Source organism: Rhinichthys klamathensis, unplaced genomic scaffold, assembly GCF_029890125.1.
Source record: "Rhinichthys klamathensis goyatoka isolate OS25496 unplaced genomic scaffold, OSU_Roscu_1.1 h1tg000256l_1, whole genome shotgun sequence".
Taxonomy (NCBI): Eukaryota; Metazoa; Chordata; class Actinopteri; order Cypriniformes; family Leuciscidae; genus Rhinichthys; species Rhinichthys klamathensis.
In genome coordinates, this window is record NW_026606778.1 from 1,111,131 (window position 1) to 1,127,963 (window position 16,833).

Here is a 16,833-nt window from a genome sequence, read left to right on the forward strand (position 1 = left end):
AAGAGAGCTGGAGAGGTCTCCTAACCTAGTTAGGAGTAACAAAATGGCAGCAGAGAGGTTAGGCAATGCACTTTTCAACGAAAATATGATGAATTGTAGTTAAATGAGTTGATCAAACAATAAAAAAAAAAGTTTAATCATCAAGGTATTCTTTTTGTAACTTACCTTTAAAAAGTTTCATAGCAATGAAATTAAAGTAATAATTATATTTTTGGCGAATGGAGAAATGCAGCAGTGCACCTGTGATGATATATTTATTTGAATGGCTGGTGAGCCAAAGACAATTTTCCACCTTGGTGGACAATACAGATATTACAATTAAAAAGCTCACAGGAGAAAAAAAAATCATATATTGTCTGCAACATAATCATTTATTAATATTTGATTTTCCTCTCTAGTTTTTTCACCTGTTCATACTTTATTTGTATGACAGCTTAGCTAAAAATTATGTCAATTTGGAATGTTTCATTGTGTTATCACAAATAAACAATTGACTCCAGGCACAACTACAAAATACGCTTACAAAATATTGAACACATTTTTAATACTATTTGAATAAAGGGTGAATCTGACAATTTTCCTTCAATACTAAGTTGTGATAATTTTGCACAATGCAAAGCCATTTAAAAAAATACATTTAAATATTCAAGTTTCAGTGTCTTAATTAAATTATTTTATTATAATTACATTAAATAATTGGTGTCATGCTGCTGTGACCTCACCCTTGCAGGCTCACTATTGGCTGATTCAGAGGTTGAGGGCGGCCATTTTGGGTTAACATCATTGTAGTCCTTAGTTTGCAGCACTTAAGTCCCACTTCAGTCAGCACTTAAGAATCAGTCTTATACTTTACTGAAAGTTGCTTTTAGCTGCTTTATAAAAGTCTCCTACTCTTAGAAAAGTCCTACTCTTTACTAAGTATTTTTTTACACTTAAGTCAAAGCTTAAGACTATTCTTAAGATCATTTCTTAGAAGTTTTATACATACGGGCCCTGGTCTTTAGCAGGTCTTAAAATTAGTTAAATAAAACCACATGAACAACAACACATGACATATTACACCGTGTCATGGTTCATTTAATACAAATAAAGCCAAAGTGGGGAAGCCATGTGTGACAAACTAAGTACACCCTATGATTTAATTGCTTTTAGAACCACATTTAGCATCAATCCCTTGAAGTAATCATTTTCTATATGACAGTATCAGTCTCTCACATCGTTGTGGAGGAATTTTGGCCCACTCTTCAGTTCATCGAAGTTTGAGGGCATTTGTTTATCCACAGCTCCCGCCAAAGGTCCCGCCACAACATTTCAGTCGGGTTGAGTCTGGACTTTGATTGGGCCAGTGCAACACCTTGATTATTTTCTTTTTCAGTTCCATTCTGTTGTAGATTTGCGGGTGTTCTTGGGATCATTGTCCTGTTGCATGACCCAATTTTGGCCAAGCTGTAGCTACAGTATAGGACAGATGGCCTCACATTTGACTTCAGAAAACTTTGGTATACAGACGAGTTCATGGTCGACCCAATGACTGTAAGGTATCCAGGTCCTGTGGCTGCAAAACAAGCCCAAATCATCACCCCTCCATGATCGTGATGGACAGTTGGTATGAGGTCCTTGTGCTGATATAGTGTGTTTTCGACCTAACTTGGCGCTGTGCATTATGGCCAAACATCTCCTCTTTGGTCTCATCTGTCCAAAGGTCATTGTTCCAGAAGCCTTGAGGTTTGTTCAGATGCAACTTTGCAAACCTAAGCAGTGCTGCCATGTTCTTTTTAGAGAGAAGCAGCGTTCTCCTGGCAACCCTTCCAAACATGCAATACTTGTCCCATCTTTTCTAATTGTACTGCCATGAACTTAAAAATGTAACATGTTAACTGCGATCTGTAGAGTCTGAGATGTAGCTCTTGGGTTTTTTGCAGTTTCTCTGAGCAGTGCACGGTCTGACCTTCGAGGGAATTTGCTGGGACGTCCACTCCTGGGAAGACTGGCAACTGTCTTCAATGTTTTCCACTTGTGAATAATCTTCCCTACTGTAGAATGATGGACTTCAAATTGTTTGGAAATGGCCTTATAACCCTTCTCAGATTGATGGCAGCAACATTTCCTTCTCTATCATTTCTGATGTCTTTCCTCCTTGGTATTGTGTTAACACACACCTGAATGCTCCAGATCAGCCAACTGCCAAAACTTCTGCTTTTATAGAGTTGGTCACGCTTGCTGATGATCAATTGATCAAAGACATTTGCAGCGCCTGACTGCTACTTACCCTCTTAATTCCTATGGAAGCAGTAAGGGTGTACTTAGTTTGTCACCCATGGCATCTCCATTTTGGCCAAGTTTTTGACACAGTGTAACATGTCATGTGCTGTTGTTCATCTGAGGTTGTAATAATTTTAAGACCTGCTAAAGACCAGATGATTTTTTATTATGTCCTAATACATAAAACCATAGAATTCAAAAGGGTGTCCTTTCTTTTACACATGACTGTTGTATGGTGTTGTATTAGACAGTATTATAGATATATATAGACAGGAACTGAGATACATTTGATCAGGATTCACTGATGAATAGAAAGTTCAAAAGAACAGCATTAATTTGAAATTGATTTTTGGGTAAACATCTTTAATTACTTTTGATCAATTTAATGTGTCTGTGCTGAATAAAAGTATGAATTTCTTCTTCTTTTTTTTAAACGTACTGAACCCAAACTGTACAATGGTAGTGTGCTGTGCATAATGTACTTCAATTATGAATTTGCTTTATGTGTGTTTATTAAAGCAAGAACATACAACACAATACCTTTCTTAGATGGTGCTGATTTGGTCTCTTTTTTGGCCACTTCAGCTTCTGTAAATAAACATTTACATTTATTTCCTGTTAATTTAAATGCAACCAAACAGAAAATCACTTACCACATAAGTTACATACCTTTCTTTACAGTGACTGCTTTGGTTTTGTCCTTGGCAATCTCAACATCTATGATACAATAGATATTAATGCAGTTGTGGATGAACTGGCTGTTATAGACATACACATAAAACACATCCCAGATCTGCAAAGATCTCTCAACCACTAGAACTGAGCTTTCAGGTCACCCCCTGGTTACTGTATGTTAGTAGCTCGCATGGAAATACTTTTTACCTTTGGTTTTGGCCATCTTCTTAGTAACATCATCTGAAAGACAACATAGGGATTGAGGGTATGAGAGAAACAGCGGATTGATTGTGATGTGTTGAAAATAATCACAGAATGCGTTGAATACCTTTCTTAGCTACTTTAACCTTTTTCTCAGGTCCTGTGCAGAGGAAATTGTACACATTACATATAATTTTGTAATATTACATTTTGTAAACATTTTTGGTGTTTTCTCTTTAGAATCAGACGCCAATTTGTAAAGGGCAATTCACACTAAACCAACAGATGCTAACCAATGGCAACAGACACTTCGTTGGGTTTTTTCGGACCAGTGTGTTTACCCCTATCGCCGTCTGTTGCCGATGGTCGGCCGATTGAACATGTTGAATCAGCGTTTGTTGGGTCTTGGAACTTCTGAGAAGTGACAAACTGTAATGTGCTGATTGTCCGTGTTAGTCAGCGTTTGTCTGTGCAGTGTGAATTGGCCTTAAATGTGACATTTAATGATCCAGGACACTCCATATAAAAACTACTGCAACAATACATCCTATAATTATAAAAAAAGTTCAAATATTGATAATATCCTAATGGGCTATAGCTGCAATATATAGTTTTTATTTTTCAACGTTACATTAACCCTCAGACAGTGTAATGAAGAAAGAGAGCTTTATTTATCTATTCTACTGGTGTTAGTAAATCATTTATGTACCCGATTTTTTCTTTTTTAGAGGGGGTTCCTCGTCCACTTTAGTCACCTTGACCTTTGTGTCAAGTTTTTTCTTGATGTCCTTTTCTAGAACACATAATATACATAGTTCAAGTACATCATCTTTTGAAAAGGTGCAGGGTTTTACATCTAATCTATAAAAAGCAACTCTGTTGGAGTACATCTTGATCGTAGCAGAATCTAGACTTATCTAGACAAAGTCTAGATGTATCTAGATGTGGATGTTGAGCTTTGTACATATGAGAAGTGAAATGGATAAGTTAAATATGTTTTATCAGTCTTACCCGTTGGTTCTTGAGTCTTGTCCACTTTGGATTTTTGTTTTCTTTTAACCTTTTCTATCTCCTTTTTGTCATGTCCTTTTTCTTTTTTCCTGACTTTTTCTACTGTTATGTTTATTTGTTGTAGTGTTATCTCTTCCTCTTCACCCTTCTTTTCCCTCAAATCTGGAATAAAAGAGAAAAGATCATGCGTCACAGTTTTCTCATAAATTGCAGTTTTCATTCTGCACAAGCACTATATTTTACGGTGTGCAAGCACTGAAGAAAACAACAAACCATTCACCTTGAATGATTTTGTATATCTCCTCTCTAGCTTTTTTCTCTTTGGCTTCTTTCACTTGTTCAAGAACTGAAATCACGAGTAAATGTTAAATGAGAGTTACATGTTTTTAACATCCATATGATTAATGAACAATGAGAATTAGTGCATGAATTAGTGCACTGTAAGTGTGTCAACATTAATAGTACTTGAAAGCAGCAAAGTGGTTGTCAGCCATGTTATTGCGTTAGATGAATAACGTATAATGGATGAGTTAAATCATTATTTCTCTTAATGGAACCATTTAGGTAAGCAAAATAAACGGCTTTGCAATAATTATATGCAGTTTTTTTTGTTATAGTTGCGTTTTTGTGCTTTAATCAACTTTAATACAAAAATATATTCTACACAATACTTAATAAACAAGACTGTAATTCTTTACAAATCAGTGCAAAAAAAAGGATGGTTTTCATTTTTCCTAATAATTTGATCTATCTATCAATCAATCAATCTATCTATCTATCTATCTATCTATCTATCTATCTATCTATCTATCTATCTATCTATCTATCTATCTATCTATCTATCTATCTATCTATCTATCTATCTATCTATCTATCTATCTATCTATCTATCTATCTATCATGTACATTACAACAACGGAGCCTGTTAGTGAATCCTCCAGCAGGTTGTTCCTCTTTTAAGTATCTTTCCAGAAACAGAGGTGAACTAAAAGCAACAGTGAATGCAACTTCATCTTCATCCATCAATTTGTTGTTCTTCTCAGTCAAAATTGTAAGATACTAGAGATAACACAGTGTTTTTCAGAATATATGCAATATCAAAGTCAAGAGAGTGCTATTGCACTGAATATCACTGCAAAATACAGACATAGTTTGCAACTGTTGTGTTCAAGAAAACACACAGAAAAGAGTACAGTAATTAATATTTTTAGATGCATTATGTGTATGGCCAACAAAAATAGTTTAGTTACAATGATGTGAACCATAGAATTCAAACAAGAATTCAAACACTGCTTGGCCAGTCAAATTATTGGACCAGAACTGTTGTAAATTTGGTGCTTTTGATGACTTTTCAATTATCTTAAAAGGATAGTTCACACACGACTGAAAATTCTGTCATCATTTACTCATCCTCGATTTGTTCCAAACCTGTATGAGTTTCTTTTTTCTACTGAACACAAAGAAATATATTTTGAAGAATATGGGTAACCAAACAGTAGATGGGCCCCATTGACTTTATGGGGAAATAAAAAATACTATGTAAGTCAATTGCTACTGTCAACTGTCTGGTTACCGACATTCTTCAAAATATCTTCCTTTGTGTTCAGCAGAATAAATAAATTCATACAGGTTTGGAACAACTTGAGGGTGAGTATGAATTTTCATTTCAAACAAAATAATAATAATGAACATCCTGTTTATTTTAGGGATTAATTTTCCCACGGTAAGTGATTTAAACTTAGTTTTTAAGGTCATCTATTGAGATATTGGTTGCCACCTATCAACTATCACTTTTTCCTATTTGTTAATTATAAAAAATTGTTTGATACCTTTGTCAGACTCTTCATGAAGATCCTTGTGTGCTTCTTGGTCGTCTGTTGCAATGGAATGACTTTCAGGTTTTTCTCTTTTGATGACATCTCTCTTCCTGTCATTGTTATTGTTATTTTCATCATCTCTGCTAGTGACATCGTGTTGGACAGTAAGAAGGACAAGCTCCTCTTCGTCATCATGGTCATCTTCACCAGCAGTGATCGTTTGATCAGACTCTTCAATCTCCTCCTTTAAAACCTCAACCTCATCTTTATCTACCTCATTCTCTAGGTCCTTTGTACTCTTTTCAGCATCATCCTCCTTGGCTTCCACTTCTAAACCAACCTTACTTTTGACTTTGTCATGATCATCAAGTTCTGCCGTTTCCTCATTTTCCTTCAAACTTATGGTATCTGGAGTAGCTTCAGCCAATTCAGGTGGCTGATCTTCTTGTGCCTCTTTTTCATCTGTGATAATGATGATTTCTTCAACTGTTTCAGGTTCTTCTTCCTCATCTATGAGATCAGAAGTATCTTTAACCATTTCAGGTTCTTCATCCTCCTCTGTAACACTGGGGACATCATAAACTTCCTTGTCATCTGTATTATCTGATTCAATTTTGTTTGTAACATCGGAACAATCTTCTGCTATTTTGATTGCTGGTTCTTTAGTGGTTTCTTTCTCCTCTGCAACTGCATTATCTGAGGAATCATCAATGTCTTTTGTCACATTTGTAGCATCAGAGGTTATTTCAGTTGATTCATCCTCTGCAAAATCAGAGGTATCTTTAATCTTTTCAGTTGCTGTTTCCTCATCTATGACATCTGGGATATCAGAAGGTTCCACCTCTGTAACATCTCCAATATCTTCAACTGTTTCAGTAAATTCTTCCTCCACTGTAACAACATCTGAGGTATCATCAAGGTCTTTCACATCTGTAACATCTGAGGTATCATCAAGGTCTTTCACATCTGTAACACCTGAGGTATCATCAAGGTCTTTCACATCTGTAACATCTGAGGTCTCATCAAGGTCTTTCACATCTGTAACACCTGAGGTATGGTCAAGGTCTTTCACATCTGAGGTATCATCAAGGTCTTTCACATCTGAGGTATGGTCAAGGTCTTTCACATCTGAGGTATCATCAAGGTCTTTCACATCTGTAGCATCAGAGCTAATTTCAGTTGATTCATCCTCTGCAAAATCAGAGATATCTTCAATCTTTTCAGTTGCTGTTTCCTCATCTATGACATCTGGCATATCAGAAGGTTCCACCTCTGTAACATCTGCAATATCTTCAACCATTTCAGTAACTTCTTCCTCCTCTGTAACAACATCTGAAATATCGTCACTGTCCTTCACATCTAAAGCATCAGAGGTTATTTCGGTTGATTCATCCGCAGCAAAATCAGAAAAATCTTCAATCTTTTCCGATTGTGTTTCCTCATCTATGACATCGGGCATATAAGAAGGTTTCTCGTCTGTAACATCTGCAATATCTTCAACTGTTCCGGTAGTTTTTCCCTCCTCCGTGACATCGGAGGACATTTCAGCGAGTTCTACTGTGATATCAGTGTGGTCCACAGCCGTTTCTTCCTCCTCGGTAACGTCCAAGATAGCTTGAGCTTTTTCAGTTTTATCTTCAGCAGCTTCCACCTCACCATGTTCCTCCTCAACCTCTTTTATTTCCTGTTTAGTGCTGTCCGTCTCCTTCACTGCGGATCTCATAGCAATGTAGGCAGCATAGGTAGGGTCCTGTTTTTTGCCTAGTATTTCTGCAACTGTTTCATGAAGTTATTTTTCAATTCAGGTTTATGACAGAATTGAGCTCAATTTGCAGATAAAAACACATTTAGCAATTTACGTACGAGACATTACAGGTTGTTCTGATTGGAAATTTGGTTACACTCACGACATCACATAGATGACTGTAACAGTATGCACATGTTGCACCCTGACAAAAAACTTCAGTTGAATCATTTTTAGCCGTTCTTCAAAACTCAATACTTATATTTTGTGACTCTTTTTAAGATTTAGATTTATGCATTTTTTAGACGCTTTTATCAAACGTGACTTGCATTGCATTCAAGGTATACCTTTTTTTCAGTTCAGGAGTTCAGCGCAGCGACTCCAAATGAAAATTCTTTCTTTCCACAACCTCAGCTTAAAATCTCAGGGCATTAATATTGTGAGTGTCACAATATTCTTGCAACATGTGCCATACCTCTGGTGGTAAGAACTCCTACATGCTTTATGTTTGTGAATATCAACTGACGAATGTATCACAGAAGGTTAGACGTCGCACTACACCGCAAGAAGGGGGCAGGAAATCAAACAGCAAGAAATGCATGTGACATAAAACTTTTTATTTTTGTATTTGGTAAATATGTCATGCACATCCTTTTAAAACATTCTTGAGAAAGTAAATGCAAGCACTTTTACATAATATAAAGTACATAATATGAAGTACTGTGTGAGAGAGAGTGCAGGACATTAACATTCACACTATAGTACAGACAGAAGATATAAATGACAATCATCCCTGTATGCAGTCATGCAGGACCTTTTCATGCGCCATATTACATAACCTATGACACTGTTTTCTAAATGGACGGAAACATGGTAAGACACAACAAAACTCTGCATAAAGATGAATGTATATGGGATGACGACGAGTCAGGAAACTATATCATTTTAGTCAATTCAAGATCTTGCATATGTTACATAAAAAACACCTTTTCACATGCTCTCGTTCCTTTCAAAGTTAAAAGTCCTGTTTATTAAGTTTTTCAATGCTGTTTTAGTAGTGATCAGGTTTGAGTACTAAAGTTAGTTTTGGTGTTAACATACTTGCCAACTTTTGAGTTTTGCTCGGCGTGAGATTTGTTGACGGGGGGGGGGGGGGTAGAGACGAGTGAGATTTGTTGACGGGGGGGGGGGGGGGGGTCTCGCTCGCGCAAGGTCTCTCGCTCGCTCTACGCGGTTTGGAGCACAATCTCTGTCTCGCATGCACGCTCGCTCTAGATAACGGGAGATTTTTAACGAATTTGCGGTATAACTAGTCGATCACGAGTGGCTCAACAGGTAGATATATAGATAAACTCATCTTCCAGGCATTTGACCGCCCGGGTTGACACTTCAGCGTGAGAAATCGGGAGTGTGGCGTGTGAGCGTGTGAAACCAATCAAATGCGGGTGTCTCACGGCCAATGCGTGAGAGTTGGCAGCTATGTGTTAATCTATAGCTTTTATGTAAATGAAAGAATGTGCAGTTACTAACCTTTTTCCATAGGTGGCAGAAATTCTCCTGGAGAAGATTTAGTAATATTGTTAGTTTTAAAAAAAAAAAATATATATATATATATATATATACTTTAAAAAAAATTATTATTATTATTTTAAACAGCAAGTCTTGTTGACATCTGGGAACTCACCCATTGTCAAAGCAAAGAAACCTTGTAATGCAACATGCAACTTTATGTTTCAACAGAACAGATGGCAATAGAGAGGCCGAAGTTTCATAGTGCAGCAACAAGTGAATAAATACTGACACAAACCTTTTCGTCTTATTACTTGTGGTGTTTCATCTGAAACAGAGAACAATAGGGATATTTAAAGAGAACTGTATTTTTTAGATACAAGCATAGAATTGTGATATACTTAATAATATGGATACCTTTGTCTTCCATGAGCATGTTTGAGAGGTAGGCCAGCAACATATCCCTCCTGTCAGTAAACTCCTCAACAGTGTCTGTGACAACTTTCATGGGATCAAAGCTAATGTCAGAAATACCACCTGGGGAAAAGACATAATATAACACAAATTAAAATTGTGCTGGCAAAAAACACAGATCAAATGTTTTCAGCTGATAAATGAACAATACCTTCGTCCCCAGCTAAGAGACTGGAGAGGTAATTAGAGACAGTAGTCTTTAGGTCTGTGGCCTCCTCTACAACAATTCCAGCCAGTTCCGTGGGATCAGTGCTCATTTTGGGAAACCAAGCTGAAATATTGAAAAGGTGCACTACCATTCAAATGTTTGGGGTCAGAAAGAATTTTAGAAAAAGTATTTTATGCTCACCAAGACTGCATTTATTAAAAAAACAAATAATAATAATACAGTAAAAACTGTAATATTGCGAAATATTATTACAATTTTAATTTACAATTTTTGTATATTTTAAAGGGGTCATCGGATGCAAAATTCACTTTTATATGGTGTTTGCATATAAATGTGTCTTTGCAGTGTGTGGACACAACCACCATACGATGAAAAAAATCCATTCACTCCTTTTTTTTTAATCCTCAAAAAGCCTAAACACTCTCAATAATCAAGCCGTTTGGATTTTCTAAGCAATATAGGTAAGGTAAGGATGTCATATTGCTCATGCTCTGCCCACGACCACTGACGGACTGTCCCGTATTAGCATATTTCTGCCCTCAGCCATTTGTATATTGTCTGCCAAGGCAGAACTTTATGTGTCTTGTGTGACAAACCCCATGGAAGAGAGGGGTGGAGTGTGCAAGTTGCTCATTATCATTTAAAGAGACATGCACCGAAACGGGTCAATGTGAGCTGTTTTTGAGGAGGTAAAAAGGGTGTTGTTTTACACAACCATTGAGGAATTTTAACCAAAGTATGTTACAAACTTTTGTTGAAAATGGGCATCCGATGACCCCTTTAAAATGTAATTTATTTCTGTGAATCATTACTCCAGTCTTCAGTGTCAGAAATCATTCTAATATGCTGATTTGCTGCTCAATAAACTTTTTTATTTATCTTTCTGATTTATTATCACAGTTGAAAACATTTGTGCAGCTTATGCAAATAAAAAAATATCTTACTGACCCCAAACTTTCGAACAGTAGAGTAGATTATATCACTAAATGTCTAAAATAATGTGAGAATACCTTCAAGGTTTCCGAATATGGTTGAAAAAATGGTCCTGATCCAACTTAAAACTTGCAGAACTGCTTCACTCGCCATGTCTGTTGGATAAATGATCACTACATCCAAGACGTCTATGCAGCATGGAAAGCATTAAACAGAAATCAGTGACTCTGGCATGAGCAGCTGAAATCATAGTTCATTGAAACGCTCAAATATGACTAATTATTTCTTTATGCATGGAATCAGTGGCAATTTCAAATGTTGATTGAAACATGTACTGAGTTAGAGCACATCATGAGGTTCTGATTGCATGTCAGCCCTCAGAACAACACCACCAATGTAGGTACCTTCAAAAAAGTGGAATAAGTAGTCCACTGGGGATCTGATCCATTCTGTAACCTCATCTAATACAGTGCCACCAAGTTTCACTGTTTCAGGGATGCCTGTATCCCCTGATAAAAAAAACAATCCGACCAAATGCTGAGGATCAGTGCTTATTTTGGGAATTCACACTGGAATATTGACAAGATGCACCTTAGATGATATAGATGAGTGTATAGGCTATATGAAATTATGAGAAGAATCAATGTTGGTGCTTTGCCGTACCTTCAGTGCCCCCAAACATGGTTGAAAGATAATGTGTAATGGTCTTGATCCAACTTAAAATTTGCACAACAGCTCGACTGACCATATCCACTGGAGCAAGCAATATATCCAGGATGTCTATGCAGCATGGAAAGCATTAAACAGACAATGAATGGTGCATCTGGCATGCTCAAATATAACTAATAATTTATTTTTACCATGTTCTTGAGTTATTGCAATATGTACACATGTACACGAGTCTGATTGCATGTCAGCTTCAAAAACAACAACGGCCACATATTGCATGATCAGTAATGCAAGTACCTTCAAATAAGTGGAATAAGTAGCCCACTGGCGATCTGATCCATTCTGTAACCTCATCCAATACAGTGCCACTATATTTCACTGTTTCAGTGATAACTGTATCTCCTGTAAGGAAAACAACATATTAAATATAACATAAGCCTATGCTAAATAAATAGTGTTTTAAACTGCTTATGAATATTTTTTTAAAGGCCATAAATGAATATATTTACATACCATCGGAACTAAATATTCCTGTCAGATAAGAAACAGATGAATCAGCCGCTAAATGAATAGCTTTCTTCGGATTGAATACTATTTCTGTGATGTACTCTGTATTCCAAATAAAAGAGAAGAGAGAATGGCATAAAAAAATCAATTTTTAAAAACATCAACAAATAATATTTATCAAAGGTAAAAAATGTCATTATTTACTCACCTCATGTCTCCAAAACCAGATTTTATTGTTCGACGAAACAAGTTTACTCGCAAGTTTACATGCAATTACAATGAAATTGGCTTTCAAACAAGCATCATAAAAGTATTTTTTTTTAAAAGTGGTCAATATGACTCCCGCGTTATATTTCAAGACAAATTATATTTTTGTGTGAGGAAGAGATCAAAATCAAAATCATTATTGTCTGGCTTCCGCTTCATTTCGCTCTAATTCATTGGTGCGTTCACGTGACAAGGCCCAAGGCCGCTTCATGAATGAATCATTCTTTTGAGTTGAATATTTTTTAGCGAATCGGTTGAAACGGTCTGAATCGTTCGCGATTCCGATTGATCTGATGCTCGTGTTTAAGATTAAGCTACGTGTAAATAATGACGGCCTGTTTTCCACAAATATAGCACGCTAGTCATTTAGACTACTTGTATGATGAGCTTTAATTGTTTTGCACCTTTTGTTGAGGACTGAAAGCTTTAGCCATTGTAATTGCACTGAAAGGAATAGGCACCATTCCTTCAGTAACAAATTACCAAATTTAAAAATCTGAAAATTATAGCTAAAAGAGTTGTGCACTATGAAATCATACCATGAGCATCATTAAACATATCATTCATGTGGTATATCTTGTTTTCAATGCCTTCAATGGCCTTGTTCACTGCTAGCACTGGGTCAGAACCAAAATCCTGGATGCCTAGGAAAACAGTTTAGAGTGAAGCCAACAAATCAAAAACCAGCACAGGTAAATAAAATAGGAACTGTGAAAATTATTTAAAACTCACTTGCAATCTGATCGTCACTGACAAAGTCGAACATGACAACACCTGCTATTGACCAAGAGGTCAGAAGTGTGAGGATGACAACCCATTGTGCCGGGCGATTCATGATTTGTAAAACTCCATGGCTCCGGGCCGTAAGAGAGGCTGGATGCACTGGAGCATCTACAGCAGTGGGAGGGGTGGACTTCACTGGACCTGGAGTCACATGCATGAATTTTACACATATACCATGGTCTATATAGCAAACGTTGGAAATACTTGCTCCTGAAGGTCACACAGGAGAAAATGTTTCGTGGTTGTTTGCTAAATGCCTATGGTATCAATTCTATTGACTATGTCTTGGCCTTTTTTAATTTCTATATAAATAAAGATCCATCATGACGAACTGATAATTGTAGCAGCTGTTCTCTAAAGTGCAGTCTAGACACTTCTCCATCTTGTGTTATTTTCTCCCTGCTGCTTGAGTTTAATGACATCATGAACTAAACAAAGAAACTATATAACCAAAAGTCTTAATATTGTAATTGCCATTGCAAATATCAACCATGTTTGCTAGATTCACCAAAATATGACACAAGTAAGTTTAGGGTCAGTATGATTTTTGAAAGAAGTCTTTACGCTCACCAAGGCTGTATTAATTTGATCAAAAATACAATAAAATCAGTATCAAAAATACAATAAAATCAGTAATATTGTGAAATATTATTAAATGACTGTTCAGCATCATGATCCAGACCTTAGTGTCACATGATCCTTCAGAAATCATGCTAATATGCAGATTTTCTGCTCAAGAAACATTTCTTATTATTATCAATGTTGCGAACAGTTGTGCTGCTTAATATTTTAGAGGAATTATGTTATGAATGTTTTTTTTTTTAGGATTTCTTTGATAAATAGAAAGTTTGAAAGAACAGCATTTATTTGAAATAGAAATATTGAATGGTATTAAATATGTCCTTACTGTCACTTTTGATCAATTTAAAGCATCCTTGCTGAATAAATTGTATTAATTTCTTTAAAAAAAAGATATCTATAAATATAAAACCTTTGAACGGTGGTGAATGTGCGTTTGTTTAAGCACTGCTCTGCACGAGACCTATTTTTTAAATCACCAATAAAGTTCATAAATCTAAATAAATCTACACACTTCAAAGGATATTAATAAATTTGAGTTAATTATAGACTTCTCTGTATTAGTCTTGAAAATGTTCTGGCTACATAAATGCGATGAGTACAGCATATTTGTTTCAACAGATTAAAATCAAAACATTAAGATCAACTGAGCTGTTAGTTCAGTTTTATATCATCACAACAGCATTTATTGTGGTTCAGTGTTTTATTATTATGAAATATTATAATTATGTATTTTTGTGTATTTTTATTTGTTAAGCTCTGTCTGTCATTCTAATGCAAGAGATCATGAGTACAAAACCTGCAGTACCTTTAGTTGCCTGAGCCATGGTGGTGTAGTTCTGGTGGTTCTTCGGCTGAATGTCCTTTGATTTTGCTTGTGTAATCTTATTTTGCCGGTTTCACCCAGTTGATGTTAAATCCAACTCATTGAATGATGTTCCTCTTTGTCGACCCCATCCAATCCAGGGGTGAAACCTCACAATCTTGTGAGAAAAGTGGGATGAGGGTTTTCAAAGTGCCGGATTTGGGATCATGGCTGTGGGAGAATGGGATGTTAGGACAGGGACGTAAACAGGGGAGTTCAGGCTCAGGCAGGGGGCTAATAATTTAGCCCATGTTATTGGTGCCTCACATGGGTGTGGGACGGGAAAAGTGCTGGGGTGCTTCAAGGTAACCTTATCCATTGCAAGCCTGGTTTATTCTTAGACAGTGTAGGGTTTACCAGTTGCACTCTCTCTTGCCTTTTTAGGCGGTAGGGGGTGTGAACTACTGGGAGCAAAAGAAAAGTTGACAGTTGCATGTTCACAGACTGTAAAGTCATTGGTTTTTGGTATTTAACATCATGTCATTCATTTAATGCATGTGCCATCAATGACATTGCTGCATAGTATGTAATATTGCATCTCTACAGTAATTTACCCAATAATTTGTTTCTAAACTGAAATGTTTATTTAATTTAGACTAAATGGTATTGGGATATTACATTTTATTCAAAATTATTCATGCTTCCAATTAGCACTCTTTATTTAAATCTCACTGCATACGGTTTCATTGGTGATTTCGTATAACAGATCTGAAATATAGAAGCATTACTCCTATTTTTAACTAGGGAACAAACTAGTTGAGATGTGGATCTGTGGATCTGTGGATCTGTGGCACGGATCGACATGTTTTGTCTGGAATCCAGTGCCCCTCCGCTGGGCATGAAGGGAATTGCAGAATTGCATTGCTGAAGGCTGCAGCAATACTGCAAACATACAATTGTTTAATTGATTTGATACAGACATTTTAAAATGTACTTTACTGATTAACAGTTTGGGGTAAGTAAAAAAATATATATATATATTTTTATTCAGCAAGGATGCATTTAGGCCTCATTGATCAAAAGTGACTTTTTCAAAGTAAAAATAAAAATCTATTTAAAGTAAATGTGGTTCTTTTGAGCTTAATAACAGTTTCCACAAACATATTAAGCAGCACAACTGTTTTCAACACTTATAATAATAAATGTTTATTGAGCACTTAATGATTTCTGAAGGATCATGTGACACTAAAGACTAATGCTGCCATCACCTGGTATTGGAAATTGCCTACTTCCCACTTCTGATGTCGTAATTACGAGCTCATCGCATTCCAATTTTGACTTGAGAGGGTTCATGTCCAATTTTTTTAATTAGGAAACTAGTATTTACGATAATTCCGACAGCACGTAAAGGCATAATAATATTTCACAGTAGGCTATTACTGTTTTTACTGCTTTTTTTTGGGAGTAAATGCAGCCTTGTTGAGCATAAGATAGGCCTACTTCTTTCAAAAACTATAAAAAATCTTACAAACCCGACATTTTTGAATGATAAGAGTTTATGTAATTAACATAAACTTATAATATTAAATAATAAAATGTCAAGCAAAGTGGCCATGACAGCCAGAAAGTGTCCAAATACGTTAACATTATATTTACTGTTTTATCATCTAAAATGTGTTAATGCATCAATATAAATAAAAAATATCAATATGACCACTTTTTCACATAAATGTTAAATCTAAAAGTTTAAAATTGTGATAAATGTTTTAAATCTAGAGAATCACCTCCCAATCTTAACAAAAAAAGATATTCAATTTAAAATTGGATGTCAGGTGAAAAAAAATGAAAGGAGAAATGGATTTGAATGACACTTTATTCTAAAAATGTTTGTGCATAAATGAAACAAAGAAATTAAATAAACACAATATTTATGAATTAATCCAAATATAGATGGTACAAAAATAAATGTGAAAATTATAAGGTTGGATTTTAACACAAATGCAGTACATAATTTCAATCATAGGCCCTGATAAAAGCAGCCCTCATTTGAACACATTATTCTTTCCAAAATATTGGCTGAAATCAACACGGAATAGTTTTTGAACAGTAGGTGAATAACTGCTCTTGGAAAATGGCTCATCCCGATATTTCCGCAATGAGAATGTGAAAGTATCGTTGCCTTACAGTAAGTATGTTTACCGAGAGGTCTGTCCCTTCTTAAATGTGACAAAAAAAGTCAAGAATGACCCAATAATGAATATTCAGACATACGCATCATTTTATCATGAAGGACAAAATGATGGGCAAAAACAAGGCAGACCAGCAATGAGTTATCTCGAGTGGAATTCTACCATTTTATAATATTTCTCTACGTATTTAGTAGTGTTATTTTATAATGCATGATATTGTGAGATACATTTAACGGACT

The 16,833-nt window shown here is 35.8% G+C and overlaps 1 protein-coding gene across 1 annotated transcript in view; it reads right to left on the reverse strand.

Annotated features, from left to right (window-relative positions):
- Nucleotides 1-13,117, reverse strand: part of si:ch211-266g18.10 (titin) — a 49,361-nt gene extending 36,244 nt beyond the window's left edge. Inside the window, exons 1-19 of the mRNA XM_056267165.1 lie at nt 12,971-13,117; nt 12,778-12,882; nt 11,978-12,073; nt 11,762-11,866; nt 11,459-11,575; nt 11,200-11,304; nt 10,873-10,983; nt 9,845-9,985; nt 9,637-9,756; nt 9,518-9,547; nt 9,241-9,267; nt 5,979-7,742; nt 4,430-4,495; nt 4,150-4,311; nt 3,848-3,931; nt 3,266-3,298; nt 3,145-3,177; nt 2,932-2,979; nt 2,803-2,850 (exon numbers count right to left, since the gene is read on the reverse strand). Coding sequence (XP_056123140.1) covers nt 2,803-2,850; nt 2,932-2,979; nt 3,145-3,177; nt 3,266-3,298; nt 3,848-3,931; nt 4,150-4,311; nt 4,430-4,495; nt 5,979-7,742; nt 9,241-9,267; nt 9,518-9,547; nt 9,637-9,756; nt 9,845-9,985; nt 10,873-10,983; nt 11,200-11,304; nt 11,459-11,575; nt 11,762-11,866; nt 11,978-12,073; nt 12,778-12,882; nt 12,971-13,073 — 3,298 coding nt within the window. The 5' untranslated portion in view covers nt 13,074-13,117. The remainder of the gene's footprint in view (nt 1-2,802; nt 2,851-2,931; nt 2,980-3,144; nt 3,178-3,265; nt 3,299-3,847; nt 3,932-4,149; nt 4,312-4,429; nt 4,496-5,978; nt 7,743-9,240; nt 9,268-9,517; nt 9,548-9,636; nt 9,757-9,844; nt 9,986-10,872; nt 10,984-11,199; nt 11,305-11,458; nt 11,576-11,761; nt 11,867-11,977; nt 12,074-12,777; nt 12,883-12,970) is intronic.
- Between the last annotated feature and the right edge of the window lie 3,716 nt (nt 13,118-16,833).